This window comes from Desmodus rotundus, chromosome 4 (genome assembly GCF_022682495.2).
Source record: "Desmodus rotundus isolate HL8 chromosome 4, HLdesRot8A.1, whole genome shotgun sequence".
Taxonomy (NCBI): domain Eukaryota; kingdom Metazoa; phylum Chordata; class Mammalia; order Chiroptera; family Phyllostomidae; genus Desmodus; species Desmodus rotundus.
Window position 1 is genome coordinate 116,068,097 of NC_071390.1, and position 15,906 is coordinate 116,084,002.

Genomic DNA, 15,906 nt, shown 5'->3' on the forward strand with positions numbered 1-15,906 from the left:
GTCATGCAGCAGTACATTGTTGGAATCCATGACCATAAACTTCGTAATTAGGAAACAGATACAGATACTTATGATTTTTAAATGATATGTATTCATACCCATTTGATACATGTTTATCTGTAATGCATTATGTAATGAATAATTTACTTGTAATGAAATTAGTAAAATATGAGAACTCATAATTTAAGAAAATATTCACAATCCATTGCTGTTTTTGAGACTCATGATACATACATATTTATAAACTCTATTTTTCTTCTCATTTGGGATAAATATCCAGATATAACTTTGCTTTCAATTTTGAAATAGTTACATGTTTTCCTGGTCTAATTTTCAAGTGAATGTTTCTCATATCTTTGCAACTCATAATCATTTTTTTAAAGATTTTATTTATTTGTTTTTAGAGAGAGGGGAAGGGAAGGAGAAAGAGAGAGAAACATCAATGTGTGGTTGCCTCTTGCACACCCCCACACTGGGAACCTAGCCTGAAACCTAGGCATGTGCCCTGACTGGGAATCGAACCAGTGACCCGTTGGTTTGCAGGCCGGCATTCAATCCACTGAACCACACCAGCCAGGGCTGTAATCACTTTTTAATGCCACCATAGAACTCCTTCTTATTAAATGACCTTCTGTTATCAAATCCCAGGTATTAAGTTTTGAATTTGCCTTTCACATTTAAAAAAATTTTAATTTATATAATAATTCTACATCACGAATACTAAGTAGTGATCTTCAAATGCACTGGTATGCATGATCATAATTTTCCTCTAGATTTAAAGTTTCTTAGCATTCAAGTACTGAGTACTTTTTTATTTTAGTAAACACTGCCTTTATACATTTAGATAATTGTCATGGTGGTAATATTGGGTTCATTGGCTAGAAACCTAATGTAAAGTTGCTCAGCCCTAAAATAAACATAATTAAAAAAAAAAAAGAATTCTTATCCACAGCATGGAATACCACTGTAGGGGGGCTACACGGTAAAAAATTACTTTGATGATCGGTAGGCTGCATATTATAATTTCCATTCATGAATCCATTTCATCACTTCGTTTGTGTGTATACACATACGGGCACACAGTGAATTTGTGGATGGTCAAAAATGTTAAATTTACTATACTGTACAGTAACATGTAACAGTATAGTTTTCCTCAGTTGTCCCATTAGTGTCCTTTGTGGCTCGTGGAGGGGATTTAATGAAGAGTCACGTGTTACATTCACCCAGTCCTCTTTAGTCCTTTTGATGTAGATCGCATCTCCAGTTTTTGCTTTTCTTCCATCACGTTGATATTTTTGGAGAGTCCAGGCCAGTTGTTTTGTAGTTAGTTTCTCACTTTGAAATTATCTGATTGTTTCCTCATGTCTCCATTTTTCTTCATGTCTGAAAACTTATTTACTTCTTTTGTTACTGAGATCCTGCCTACAAATATATTTTTTGAAAATGTTAAACTGCTTTACTGTATGTTTAAATCTATTTTTTTTTTTTTTTTTTTTTTTTAGGCAGAGGAGTATTTTCAGTGGAATAGGTTACCCTGTGGAATTACTTCCAGAAATAGAATTCCACTGCACACAATCAGCATTAAGCCATCCACAATGTGGTTTGGAGAAAGAACCAGGAAAACAAATATAATTGTGAGGTAAGAAAGCAATGTCACAGGTTTTCTCAGGGAAACTCTGCTTTGAGGTGGATGATCTGATTTATTTTATTTTATTTGAGTTTATTTTATTTTATTTTTATTTTTAGAGAGAAGGGAAGGGAGTGAGACAGAGGGAGAGAAACATTGATATGTGAGATATATCAATCAGTTGCCTATCACACGCCCCCTACTGGGAACCCAGCCTGCAACCCAGGCATGTGTCCTAACTGGGAATTGAACCAGTGATCTTTCAGTTGGTTTAAATGCAATCTAGCCTAAGCCCAAGAAGAGGATATGTTATAATTGTAGAAAATAACTTCTGACATTTAAAGTCTATTTAAACTAAAGAGAAGCTGCTTCCAAACCTATCTCATGGCTAGTTCCATCAGCCAGGACTTCCTGAGGCTTATCTAGTTGGGTAGATGAGATGGCTGGAGACTGAATCTTGCTTGGCAGGGGAGTTACGGATTGATGTCGGAGGGAATAGAGCCCTTAGTGAAGTAGAGGCATACCATAATGATCATTTTGGGGAAACATTTCCTTAATGTTGGCTCTTTGGAATGTCTACAAATGCTTATATTTACGGAAAGAGTTCCCTCATGTTCCAGGAAGCAGTTCTTGACTATAGGGAATTTTTATGGGAATAGCCTAAGTGGAAAGGCTCAAAGTTTAGAACTCAGCTGAGTTTTTATAAATGACCTTTTAATTTTGTGTTTTCATTTCCCTTTAGGACTGGAGAGAGTTCATACAGAGCTTGTTTTTCTTTCCATTCCTCCTACAGTGAGGTAAGTGGGTCCCCTATACACATAACCCTGTTGCCGACTGCTCCGCAGCCTTCATGGCTGAGCGCAAGTCTCCTTGACTTCCAGCAGCATCTCTTTTTCTACTGCTGAAGATTTGTTGTGGCTTTTCCTAAAGAAATGGCAGGGAAAACATCTCAGTGGATGAGCTACATTACTAAGTACAAAGGGAATTGCTATTATTACCTGTTTTTAGCCTAAACATTGAAGGATGTATTTTTGATTAAGGTTTTCTTCCCATCTTGGTTCCTGAATTAATTTAACTTCCCCACTTCAATTGTATTGTTTACCTATTATAAAAGAATCATAAATATTATTTGAAGGAGTACTACAGATAAAACCACCTTATTATGTCCAGATTCTTGGCCTCTTCCAAAATTTGATTGTATTTAAGCCGCTTAAAAAATAGTCCTGAATGTTCAGCAGTGGGGAAGAACAAAAATGATTGCACTATAGAGCTTGTCCTTAAGGGCGCAGTACACTAGAATTGTCCAGTTTTAAGAGGAGTTAAAATGGTTCAGTTATGGTACTTTTTAATGTAGGAAACTGACCTGCCAGAATGGGAACTTGATACATGTAATTTATTTGCAAAATCCTCCTGCATTTCCAAAGTAAATGCTAGCAACTAACAAGTCCAGAGATTCAGTAATTTCTTGTATTGGAGAAAAAGCAATATAAAAACAGGCCTTTTATGACACTTTAAGACATATGTAATTTTAGTTTTGCCATTTCTGCACTTAAAAACCCATTTCTCTGACAACTGTTATTTTTGTATTTGGGATACACGGCTACAGCCCTGCAGCACTGAGCTGCAGATGTGTTAAATGATTTGAACAGGTAGATTCTTCCAGAACTCCAAGTAGTGGCATCCTTATCAAGTTACCTATAATATCGTAAACAGTTCTTCATCATATTCTCAAAATACCACCATGACACCTCTATTAAATAACTGACCCTAACTTTCAGGTACAAACAGGTTATCTGAGAGTAGCTTGGAAATAATTCATTTTGGTGCTTTAATTTACTTGTTTTCTTTATCAGTTTCTCCTGAATCTTAGGTTGTTGTCAAAGCCCCTTCCTGGTGATTTGTCCTTGGCATGGCATCTTGCTCAGCATCAGGGTCCCTTCCTCATGACTGACAGAGCACCCTTTCTGTCTCACCCACAGGGAGGGCATCTAATCCGGGGAAAGGGTAGGCCTTCCTTTTTCAATCAAATCTACTCCTGTCTTATTTCTCCTCTTCAATGTAAGTTAGTAGCCAAGTTGGGGAGCATAAGCCTTTGTGGGACTTTATAAAATTACCTCCCATTAAGGATATGTTTCCCTGCGACTTGAGTAGAGATGAAGCAGACCTACTTCTCTTCCACCCTCCTTAGATCAGAGCCGGTTAGCACGCACAGGGTAGGACTACTCTCAGCTCCGCTTGGTCATCTTCTTTCACAGTACTGGTGAGAGACAGGCTTTCCTGAAAGTTGGTTTAATTAATTTGCCTATATCCTATATATAGAACATGAACTATATTTAAAAATGTAAATAGTAGATATAAATATTTCCTTTCAGGTTTTTCTAAATACAGTTGATCTTCTGTATTTACAGATTCCTTACTTACAAATTTGCCTCCTCAGGAAAATTTCTTTGTAAGTCGCAAATCGATACAAGCAGTGCTTTGTGGTCACTGCAGACACGCACCGCGGAGTGGGGGAAACGCGGGTCCCAGTGCGCCCGTTCCCAACTCAGGTCGACAAGGTGGCATTGTGCCTTCTTGCTTCAGCTCTCAAGAGTGAACAGCTGTCCTTTTTGCAGTCTATTTAGTGTGCCTCTTTTGGAGATGTCACTGTTTGCAGCAGCCCCTGAGCGTAGTGCTGAAGTGCTGTCTGGTGTTCCTAATGCAGGACGGCTGGTGTGTGCCTTATGGAGAAAACATGTTTGATGAGCTTCGTGCAGGCATGAGTTATAGTGCTGCTGTTGGCCATTAGTTTGATGTTAATGAGCCAACTATATATATTAAATAAGGTATTTTTTAAGCAGAATCACACTAAAACAAGGTGATGTTATTGATTGCTTAACACCACTGAGCAGAGGATTCCAGGAACCTACTCCTGCATTTCCCCTAGAAGGAGCTCGGTGCATGCTAGTTCAGTGTTCGTGGTGACTTTACACAGAGCCTGACTACTGCGAGTAGTGAGAACTGACGCTGTTAATGAACTGCTGTAGGGCAGGCGTCTGGCGAAAGGTCATCAAGCTGTACACGTCAGAGAGGGTGCCCTTCTGCTGGGGGTTCCTTTTCTCCTGGGGCCACTTTGTCGCATCGCTGAGTAGAATAAGTGAATCAGTTATGGTACAGGCTTGGCCTTACTTTTTAAATCCTTGTTCCCTTCAAAAAGCCTCCGATTTCTACCAGCCTCAACTTTGGACTGATTATGCAAAATCATACAGGTTGTAGGCAGGTAAATAATGGTTTCTGTTTGCACATCTGCTCTGCATGCATAAAGGAAATTGTTTATGAAAAATATCTGAAGAATGGATCTTCCTGTCTTTTCCCATCTTAAGGTAGCCATTTTATTTTAAAATGAAGTTATTGATAACTCCTGGGTTATTACCTCCCTTGATATGGTCCTTTATTTGAGAAAGTTGGGTACTAACAATTACTTTATGCTTTAATCTCCCTATTTGCAGAAGGGAATAAAAATCTTTGTGTTGTTATCATCAGCTCTGCAATGGATAATTTTACTAAATATTTAACCAGACCCAGTACTGGGCTAAGCAGTTTATGCAGTAGCTCATTTATACTTTTAGATGAAGAATCAAAGACTTAAAAGACTTTCGGTAACTTGCCTGAGATCACGAGCTCACCAAGATCAAGTAAGGTGAAGACTGTCTGGTTTGTAGAGGCCTTTTGCAGACTAGTGACAGAGTTCCTCTCTTCAGCATTCGGAGCTTTGCAGAAAAATCAGGGTGTTCATGAAGTTTTGCAGGTAACTGTCCTTGTTGGGGTTAGAATAAACTACTACAAAAAAGCAACCTCAAAGGTGCAATTCCCTTGGTATCGCCAACAATTATGTAGGTGGAAAGAAGTATACTTCTAAGACCTTGTTTTCTTGTGTGTATTAAGCACTCAGCTAAATCTAACGTACTTGAAGGGGGTGTGTTAAATATGACTGCCCTTTTTAGGTGAGGACACTAAAGTCTTATGAAGAAATACAGAATCTTTGAATCCCATTAACCAGTGACTCTCAGTCCTTATTGTGGAACAGAACCACCTGGAGAATACAGAGTCCCAGGCCCCACTGAGCTTAGTATTAGAAGGATCTCGGGGGTGAGGCTGAGTGTCGGCTATTTCTTTTTCCTGGGAGGTCCCCAGGTGAACCCCACATGCAGCATTGAGAACACCGCCATGGTTTTCCTGCTGCTTTCCCCTGGCCTCCATTACTTGCTTCTCATACCCAGATTTTTCACCGTTGAGATGATTGATCCCTTTTATTTCCCTTCTTCTAGATTAAAGATTTCTTGAGCTACATCTGTCCTGTGAATGCATATCCAAATGTCGTTCCATTGGGCACAACTATGGATAAAGTTATAGAAATGTAAGTTGTTGGTACTTGTGGGACCTGTGTTATTGAACGGGATGGATCCAGAGAATGGTATCAGGCATGAGAACAGGGGCAAGGACTTAAAGCGGATGGGGCTGTGAATGTGTGTCTGGTTGAGAGCACAATGGCTTTCTTCAAGTAGGTATGTCATGTGTAATCCTAATGGCTTCTGGGAATCTGGCATAAGGAAGCAGTTGGCAATAAGGGCCTCGAAAAAGGGCAGGGCACTGTCAAATCTTATTTCTGTGCCCTTTTATATTTTATCTTTACTGGGTCTAGTTTTCAGCCTCTAGAATGAAGTGATCGAATTTAAGAGATAAACATCATTAAAGAGGGAAGGGAAAACAGCTAGCTATATTGTATTCCCTGTACACCAGAAGGTGTCACTGTATTAAGTTTTTAAGAATAGGGACTTCCTTTTTTGCAGTGCAAGAGCAGATACTGAGTTTTGCTTTCCCTCTACCCTACAATTAAGATACCCACCAGGTTGTATTAGCACTTTATTATATTGATTTTAAATTATTGAACATTACTTTTCAGCTTTTAAAAGCAGTTATGATTTCCCCTATGGTAAAGTTTTTATGATCTATAAATGATGCTTACATTCCAGCAGCTTTCCTAGCAGGAATAATAAAGTATTCATATTCATTTCAGCTTAAAGCCTTTATGCCGTTCTTCCCAAAGCACTGAGCCAAAGTATAAACCACTTGGAAAACTGAAGAGAGCTAGAACAACTCATCTAGACTCTGGTAAGAATGACCCTGGCCAGAGGTGTGGGTTTTCCTACAGGACTGCTTTTCAGGATGTTCTGGTCTGGTGGGAGGTGCACTGGGCAGAGGTGGACCTGGGACTTGCTATCACTCAGACTTGTCATGTGGTCTCAGGAAGTGCACAGCCTTCGTGCCTTCAGCTTATAAAGCCACAAGTTCCAGCTCCTCCCCAGGTTTAGAACAAGTGCAAAAGAGAGCTGTGCCTGTATTGAATGTTCTCAGCTTTCTGGAAATATGCCCCATGGTTTGTTAGGCCACAAGGAGAGACTGCGTTGCTCCCCTTAAATACTTCTTCAAGATATCAGAAAATGCTGATAATGGGAAGTTTTCTTGCCATCATTTCTAATCAGATTGATCAGTTGTACTTATACGAATGGACTTTCCCTATACTTTCTTTCCTTCATGGATACTTTCATTTCCCATTAAAAATTAGGGGAAAGCTCTGAGGTGGAAATCAGAACCTCACATTCTCAGCAAAACTCTGCTGCTTCACGTGATTTCGCAGTTAGGATTCTGGGTTTTCATTGCTCTGGTGGAGAGCCAGTCACTGTAATACTGGCTAATGCACGACAAAAACATGGCAGATAAAAACGCTACTATTTATTGAACGCCCACTGCATGGCAGGTACTGTGTTAGGTCCTTTCCATATATCATAGCTAACCCTCCAAACAAACCTCTAAGGGGCCTCATCCCAATTTTACCATTGAGGAAACCAACACTGCTGGGTGTTCTGTATATGCCAGTTAGGTCGAGCTAGTTGATAATGTTTGTCTTCTATATCCTCACTGCTCTCCACGTTTTACTTTTTCTATCAGTTATTTGAAGTTGTTGAAACCTCTGTTTACCGTGGTGAACGTGTACTTCTGCTTGCCGTTCTATCACTTTTTGCTTAGTCTATTTGAAGCACTGTTATTAGGTATACACACGTTTAAGACTGTTACATCCTCTTGAGGAGCTGACTCCTTTAATTTTAGGAGATATATATATCCCTGGTAATAGTTTTAGCTTTGAGGTCTTCTTTATTAGATACCAACACAGCCATGCCACTCCACTTTCTTCTGATTAGGGTGAGCAAAGTATCTTTGTGTGTCCCTGTATTTTTAACTGTCTTTAAGGTGTGTTTATTGTTGGCAGCGTATTTTGGGGTCTTGCTTTTTATAGCCAATCTGATAATTTCTGCCTCTTAATTGGAGTATTTAGGCCATTTTAGGTTTAATGTGATTGATATGGTTAGGTTTGCATTTACTGTCTTGCTGTTTGTTACATCTGTTCTTTGTTTCTTCTTTCGCTTCTGCCTTCTTTTGGATTTAATACTGACAGGTTCCTTTTTATCTCTTATTGGCTTATTAGCTGTAATTCTGTTTTATTTTAGTGGTTTACATTGGGTTGGCCAAAAAGTCTGTTTAGTTTTTCCCATAAAATAAAAGACACATTTTTCATATTCCCCAATAACTTTATTGATTTGGATATTTTGAGTATGTCGGCTCTCTCCCGCTATTGGCTGCTAGTGGGTAAGGCCAGGGGTGCTGCTCAATATCTCCCAATGCATAAGACAGCCCCACAGCAAAGAACTATTGGTCCAAAATGTCAGCAATACCAAGAAACTTCACAAACCACTTTTGACACATTTGATCAGTCACAGCGCCCTCTCCATACACTGCACAAACCTGTTTTTGTGCTTCAGTTGCATTTTACCTTTCTTGAAATAATAAAGCATGCCACACCAAAAATGTCGCATACCTTCTTCCATCTTCAATATTAAAATGGCCGCACAAAAATTTACCCATTTTGATAAGTTTTAAAAAATGCACACTGAAATGACAGCTGTCACCATACAATCTAATGAAATTGTTATGAATGAAGTTAAAGACAACTAAGCACTACTGGATCCATCATACAGAAAAAATATAATGGACTTTTTGGCCAACCCAACAGTATACACTTTTGACCTATGAGAGTCAAAAGTGAAATATTATTCTACTTCAAGTATGTTATAAGCAGCTTCCAACAGTCTGGTTCCGTTCATTCCCCCCCCGCAGCCTGTACTATTACTGGCATACATTTTACTTGTTATAAGCTCCACAAATACATCACTATTTTTTTTTTGCTTTAAACTGTGCATTTTTAAAAGCTTTGTTGAAATATAATTTATATTCCAAAATTTCACCCTTTTTTGGTGAACAATTCCATTACTGTTACTTTAACAGAGTTGTGCAACCATCACCGGTATCTACCATTATTTTCCCCACGTGCACCCACTTTTTTCGTGTGCATTATACAGATTTATTATACCCACGGCACACAATCATTATACATGGCAAAATACGGTAATTTCAGGTATTTCCATTACTCTGAAAAGAAACTGTGCCCTTTCAAGTCACTGCCTTTAACCACCTCCAGCCTTAAGCAACAACCACTTGCTCCATGGTGTCTCCACCTCTGCTGGACCATCATAGCCATGGAACCGTGTATTTGGCTTCTGTGCCTGGCTTCTTTCACTCAGACGGTATTTTCAAAGTTCATCCATCTTGTAGTATGTATCAGTACTTCATTTCTTTTTATTGCCAATTAATATTTTATTGTATGAGTATACCACATTTAAACATTCGCTGGTCGATGGGCATCTCGGTTTTTGCTACTTTTTAGTTACAAGTAATTCTGCTATGAATATTTGTATACACAAGAAGTTTTTATTTGGACACATACTTTATTTATTTTAGGTGTAACATAGAATATCTGGGTTATATGGTATCTGAGCAGCCCTAACAAAATACCACAGATTGGGCAGCTTAAACAAACTTTCTCATTGTTCCGGAGGCTGGGAATCTCAAGATCAAGGGGCTGGCAAAGGTTTCATTCCGAGGCCTCTTCTCTTGGCTTGCAGGTGGCTGCCATGTTGCTGTGTGCTCGCACGGTCTCAGTTGAGGGTAGGCGATATTAGTCTCTGGCTATTGAGAACAGGTACAATTCCCAGCACTGTGCAAATTCTGGGCATTCTTTCCTTTCGTGCTTTTGAGTGGCCCTTTCTCCAGCCGTGAGGGATGCGCTGCATCACAAACATGCAGTATTGGTCAGCATGCTGGACACTCAGGGGGCCCCGCTGCAGCTCTTGGGAGCAATTCTGACTGCTTTCTCCTCTGGAAACTCATTACCTTGGCCCCCTCAGATTTCCAGTTTTATCGCAACTCGGGAGTGCCAGTGAGCTGTACCTCAGTGTCCCCTTCTGCCTGGAAACCAGTAAGCTGGGGTAGTCTCTGGGTCATGTCTCAGGTGTCCTTTATTGCCTAACGCCCAATTTCTTTCAAGCCTTTGTTTCTTACATTTTGTTTTCCGGTGAGAGGCTCAGTCTAACCCCTGCTACTTTCTTGGCTGAAGTAGAAATCATTACAATTTTTAGTGAATTTAACAATTTATATCTCTTATGTACCTACCAAATGATGCTTGATTTTTAATTTTTTTTGACAATTTTTTTGGATAATGTTTCAGAAAATGGCCAATATTTTGGGCCACTAGTGTAAGGCTTTTTTTTTTTTCACTTCCATTTTACTTGTTCTTGCTTTTTCCCTCTTGTTAGCTTTAATTTCGTTCCTTCTAGATTCCTTAGCATTCTTATTCCTTATGAAATAGCAATTTTTATAGCTTTTGAATTATTTGAACAGGTCTAGATCTTTCCACAATCCTTTGGTGTCAGGCTGTCTAGTAGATGTTTTCAGAGGGAATTTGTAAGCTGTAGGTACCATTGCGTTTGTGTGTCACTCACTGCCATTCCTATGCTGTTCTGTGTGCTTTCAGGCCGCCGGGGTGATCTCCACTGGGGGTTCACCAGTCTGTCAGGTTCTCCTCTTGATGCAAGCCACTGCTAATACACAGTGGCATTATCAGTTGTTGTGACTTGTTATTCCTGTTTTAGAACCTGAGATGCAAGTTCAGAAGTCATTCTTCTCTTAGCCTCTTTAAAAAAGCATTTTAGTAGGGCGCTATACTCTGCTTTATCTTTATGTAATTTAATAGTTAACCATTATAATTATCCCCATAGACCAACTTAAAAAAATTATTTGTTCTTATAAAAGTAGTATATACTCACTGTAGATAATTTAGTAAATAGTTATATAGAACCCTATAACTCTAAAGTAGCATTTTAATGTATTTTATTTTTTCCCTATCATTTATATAAATATCCACCAAACTCAAAGAGGTAGATTGAAAACGTTTAAAAAGCAACACTGGATAGACACCAATGAGAACAGTATCAGCTGTAGTGCAAGAACAGCGTCCTCAAGTTCTCCAGCTGTGTAAGACTCTTAGCTGTTGGAATGTGGTGCCGGGGCAGCTGTGGGCGCAGGAAGGACACTTGGGGATTAAGGAAGGGCTGTTTACTAAATAGTGTGAGAGTATGTAAGCAGTCTAACAATTGTATGACCATATGCTTGTATACAGGCTGAAAAGCAGCTTGGATCACTGTATATACATGAATGCGTCCACACACACACACACACACACACACACACACTTCGTATTGAAAAAATTTTGTTACTCAAAAATGCCAAACTTAATGGCTGTGTACTTTGCATTAAGACTAGATAATGGTATATTTATGTATTCTTTGTCATTACACATTTAGGTTATTTTGAACTTTTCAATTTTACAAATAAAACTGTGATGAACAATACTGTATATTAAGTCTGTTTCAGTTTTCTCATTATACTGGGTTACATTTTAGAAATTTAAGTGCTTGATACATATTGCCAAATTGTCTTCCAGTATGATTATACTGATTTATATTGGATGATATTTGTGAATTTTTTGACATTTGTCCCTTTTTAAATTGGGTTTAGGTATACCAGTTTGTAAACACTTTACAAAATTGGGTTTGTATACCAGTTTGTTGAAATTAAGAATTTCAACACTTTCATATTTGTGGTATTTTCTGTGCCATCAACTACTTGTTTCAGAAACCCCAAACAAATGCCATAGACAGATGACTTACACAACAGACATTTACGGCTCACAGTTGTGGAGGCCAGGACGTCTGGGACCAAGGTGCCGGTAGATTTGGTTCTTGGTAAAGGCCCTCTCCCTGTGTGCCCTCAGCCTCCCCCTGGGCACGGACGCTGAGAAACCTGTCTCCCCTTTTCACAAGGCCACTGATCCTGTCGTGCAGGCCCCCCGCAGGTGCTCATCTAAACCTAAGTATCTTCTGAAGGTCTCATCTCCAAATACCATTCCATTGGGGTTAGAGCTTCAAATCGTGAATTTTGGGAGGACACAAACATTCAGCTCATGATAAACATGAAGTAGGTATCAATAAAATGTTTTTACAAGGAAAACGTTAGAAAATAGTTAACTGTTGTCATATTAAATCAGCCAATTTGAACATCTAGTATTTGCAAACCTCTCTCCTAGTTTGGGTGGTTCACAAACCTGGCTGATGAAACAGAATCAGCTGCAGAACTTAAAATACAGCAAAAACCCAATTATTGGGTCCTATTTTAAGGGATTCAGTAGGTCTTGAATGAACTACACAAAGCAGTGTTTTTTAAAAAAGATTAATTAATTATTAATTAATTAATTTTTAGAGGGGGAGGGAGAAAGAGAGGGAGAGAAACATCAATGTGTGGTTGCCTCTAGGGGGTCCCTTACTGGGGACCTGGCCCACAACCCAGGCATGTGCCCTGACTGGGAATCAAATTGGCCACCCTTTGGTTTGTTGCAGGCTGGCACTCAATCCACTGAGCCACCCCGGCCAGGGCTAAAGCTGTGTTTTTTAAAAGCTCTCCAGATGATACTAATAATCAGCCAGGTCTGCAAACCACTAACGGTATTGTGGCCTTGATTTGGTGAACACAGGTCTATATTCTCAACTCACTGACATTATGAATTGAAGGGTGGTACTTAAATTGTTCAGAATATCCCAAGAATAGGGGCCTTTTAATTTCTCTCGGAAGAGTAAACTCCCTATTATTTGTAATTCCGTGAAGTAAAAACATAGCTAAATGCTAGAAATTAGATTTTTAATTAAAGTTGGCTCCCTTTGTATTGTGCGTTTCTTATGAATCTGGTTTATCCCCCAGAGGAGGAGGAAGAGGAGGAGGAGGAGGAGGAAGATGAACATGACCTCTTTGATGATCCTCTGCCAGTACCTTTAAGGCACAAAGTTCCCAACCAGCAAACTCTTCACCCTAAGGTATTTCAAATGACTGCGGTATCACAAAACCAGCCTGAAAAACTAAGACAAAGCACAGGCTGCATCAAAGCAGAGAGCATGCAAACCTCTCTGTGGGCAAACTTTATAGACTGTGAAGAATCCAACAGTGAAAGTGAAGAAGAATCACAAGTCCCAGCACCATCTCAAGGAGATCCGTGTCCTGTTACACATCACCCACAAAAGGCAGATGCAGAAGTACCACAGTGGGAAGTCTTCTTTAAAAGAAACGATGAGATCACAGATGGTGGTCTGGAAAACTTCCTTTCCTCCACGGAGGGAGGGGGCTCTCAGTCACCAAAGCTTTTCAGTGACTCTGATGGGGAGTCAACTCACATCTCCTCTCAGCACTCCTCCCAGTCCACACACATCTCAGAACAAGGAAGTCAAGGCTGGGACAGCCAACCCGACACTGTTTTGTTATCTTCCCAAGAGAGAAACTGTGGGGATACGACTTCTCTGAACAAAGGTGGCTATAAACCAAGAATCAAAGAGAATCTTCCTGCCTCTCCGATGGAACAAAATGTACGTTGCCTAAAGGACTCTTACTCTGAAGATGTAACTACAGTTCCTAGTGCTGGAGAACCAACTACTGTAAGCAGTGGGAAGCACATACCTCAGGAAAGAACGCTGCTAACTCTTAGCACCAATGCAGACTCACAGAGCTCCTCTGATTTTGAGATTCCCTCAACTCCAGAAGCTGAGCTTCCTAAACGAGAGCATTTACAGTATTTGTATGAGAAGCTGGCAACAGGTGAGAGTATAGTACTTGACAAGAGAAAAAGCTCACTCTTAGATACTTAGGAATTCATTCCAGAGCCACCACTAAAGAAATCTATACAAACAGCTAATAGTCAAAATCTTAATAGATGAATTAAAATGCTCATATAACCTAAAAGAAAGGAGTAAAGGGGAAACAGGAATAAAAAAGAGGGGGAAAAACAGAAAACAAGTATGATATGGTAAGACTAAACCCAAGTAGATCAATAATTACATTAAATGAAAATGGTCTAAACACATCAATGAAAAGAAAGTCTGGAAAAATAAAACATATGCTGTCTATAAACAACTCACTTCACATGATACAGGTTGGTTAAAAGTGAAAGGGTGGGAAATATACCCTGGAGTGGCTGGAGTGGCTATAAAAGGTGCAGTTCACTAAGAAGATACAATTTTAAATGTGTATGTACCTAACAACAGCTTCAAAATACACAGGCACACCTCGGAGACACTGCAGACTGGGCTCCAGACCACTGCAACAAAGCAAAAATCACAATGAAGCAGGTCACATGAATTTTTTGGTTTCCTAGTGCACATAAAAGCTATGTTTACACTATACTGCAGTCTATTAAGTGTGCATAGCATTATAACTAAAAAACCCAGCACTCCTTAATTTAAAAATACTTTGCTAAAAAATGCTAACCATCACCTCAGCCTTCAGCAAGTTGTAGCCCTTTGCCAGCGGAGGGTCTTGCCTCGATGTTGATGAGAACGCGCTACCTGCGAAGTGCGATAAAACGAGGTATGCCTGTACAAAGCGCGGACAACTAAAAGGAGAAACTAATGCACGATTATAGTTGGGACTTTAACATTTCTCTCTCAGTAACAATTAGTTTACAGGAAATCAGCAAGACCATCTGCCAAATGGATCTTACTGATCTCTATCCAACAACAAAATACATGCTTTTCAAGAAGACATGGGGCATTCACCAAGACAGATCATATACTGGTCATAAAAACACTTCCAGCTGAAAGAATAAAAACTTGCACCTATTACTACAAACTGATGGCTATGGGAAAAGCCAGCCCCCTACTTACTCAAGAGATGTTACACAACTTACGAATGTTGGCGTGAATACAGTGGTAAAATTAAAACTACAAAAATTAGGACCTAAAGGAAAATAATTAAATGGCCAAAGCATACATGTGTTCTGTGAGTCATTCAACTTTCCTAAAGTCCACCGATAGGATATGCTTTTGCACAGTACATATGTGGATTTAATAAAGTTTTATTAACACATTAACAAGCATTTTAGTATGCTGACATTTTGTAAATTAACATAGCAAAAGCAGAGATTTCTCTTAAAACTAGTTTAAGTAGTCTCTAAAAACAATGTCGATCAATTCCACTAACATGATATGCGTTACCACTGTGCTGCAAGGTAATTAGACCGACAGTAAGTATTGGAACCACAAGACTAATTCGGGAACAAGACTTATAGTTAGTGGGCGAGGAAAATAAACAGGGTACTCAGAGGAAGCGAAGCCAAGAGGACCAGAAAGCCAGCCCTCACTTTTCCAGAAAGACATGTTCCATTCCCAGTGTTGGAGGACAGATTTGACCCTGTCCATTTACATGGGGAAAAACCAGACAGTGGCACCTGGACTTCACATTCAGCTAAGAAACTGACACAAGAGGAGGGATGAGGGGATAGGGCTGAGACTAAGGGCCTGGTCATTTCTGATTGGTCTTCAAGGACATGTTGGGTCACAATTTTAGGGAAGTATCTACCCTAAATTACTCAACTGGAAGTTTTATTAAAATCTATACCAATGGGGATGGTCTGTGCACAGTAAGGTAGCTGAGGAAGAAGAGTATAAGGAAGGACACAAGGAGTTCTATGGGAACGTTGACCCCTTTTTTCCTAGATCAGCTGCTGCTCTGAGCTGTGGATGAAACAGTCTACAGACTTGGTATACGGGGCAGGATTCAAGTTGTAGGCATTCCATTTTGCCCATCTCCCCTCTGAGTACTACACTTCCTGAATTCCGAATGAATATAAAGACTCTAGAGAGAACCAACAAGGATTGTAAACCATTCATTGGTTGAATATCTGGTAATAACTGCAATAGGCCCATTACTGAAACCCAGAGACTTCATATTTTATTTATAGCTCTAAAAAT

The 15,906-nt window shown here is 39.5% G+C and overlaps 1 protein-coding gene across 1 annotated transcript in view; it reads left to right on the forward strand.

Annotated features, from left to right (window-relative positions):
* The window catches only part of DCLRE1C (DNA cross-link repair 1C), a 33,082-nt gene extending 17,422 nt beyond the window's left edge, over nt 1–15,660 (forward strand). Inside the window, exons 10-14 of the mRNA XM_024580111.4 lie at nt 1,503–1,639; nt 2,370–2,424; nt 5,935–6,023; nt 6,684–6,778; nt 12,872–15,660. Of these exons, the coding sequence (XP_024435879.2) occupies nt 1,503–1,639; nt 2,370–2,424; nt 5,935–6,023; nt 6,684–6,778; nt 12,872–13,806 (1,311 nt within the window). The 3' untranslated portion in view covers nt 13,807–15,660. The remainder of the gene's footprint in view (nt 1–1,502; nt 1,640–2,369; nt 2,425–5,934; nt 6,024–6,683; nt 6,779–12,871) is intronic.
* The last annotated feature ends 246 nt before the right edge of the window (nt 15,661–15,906 follow it).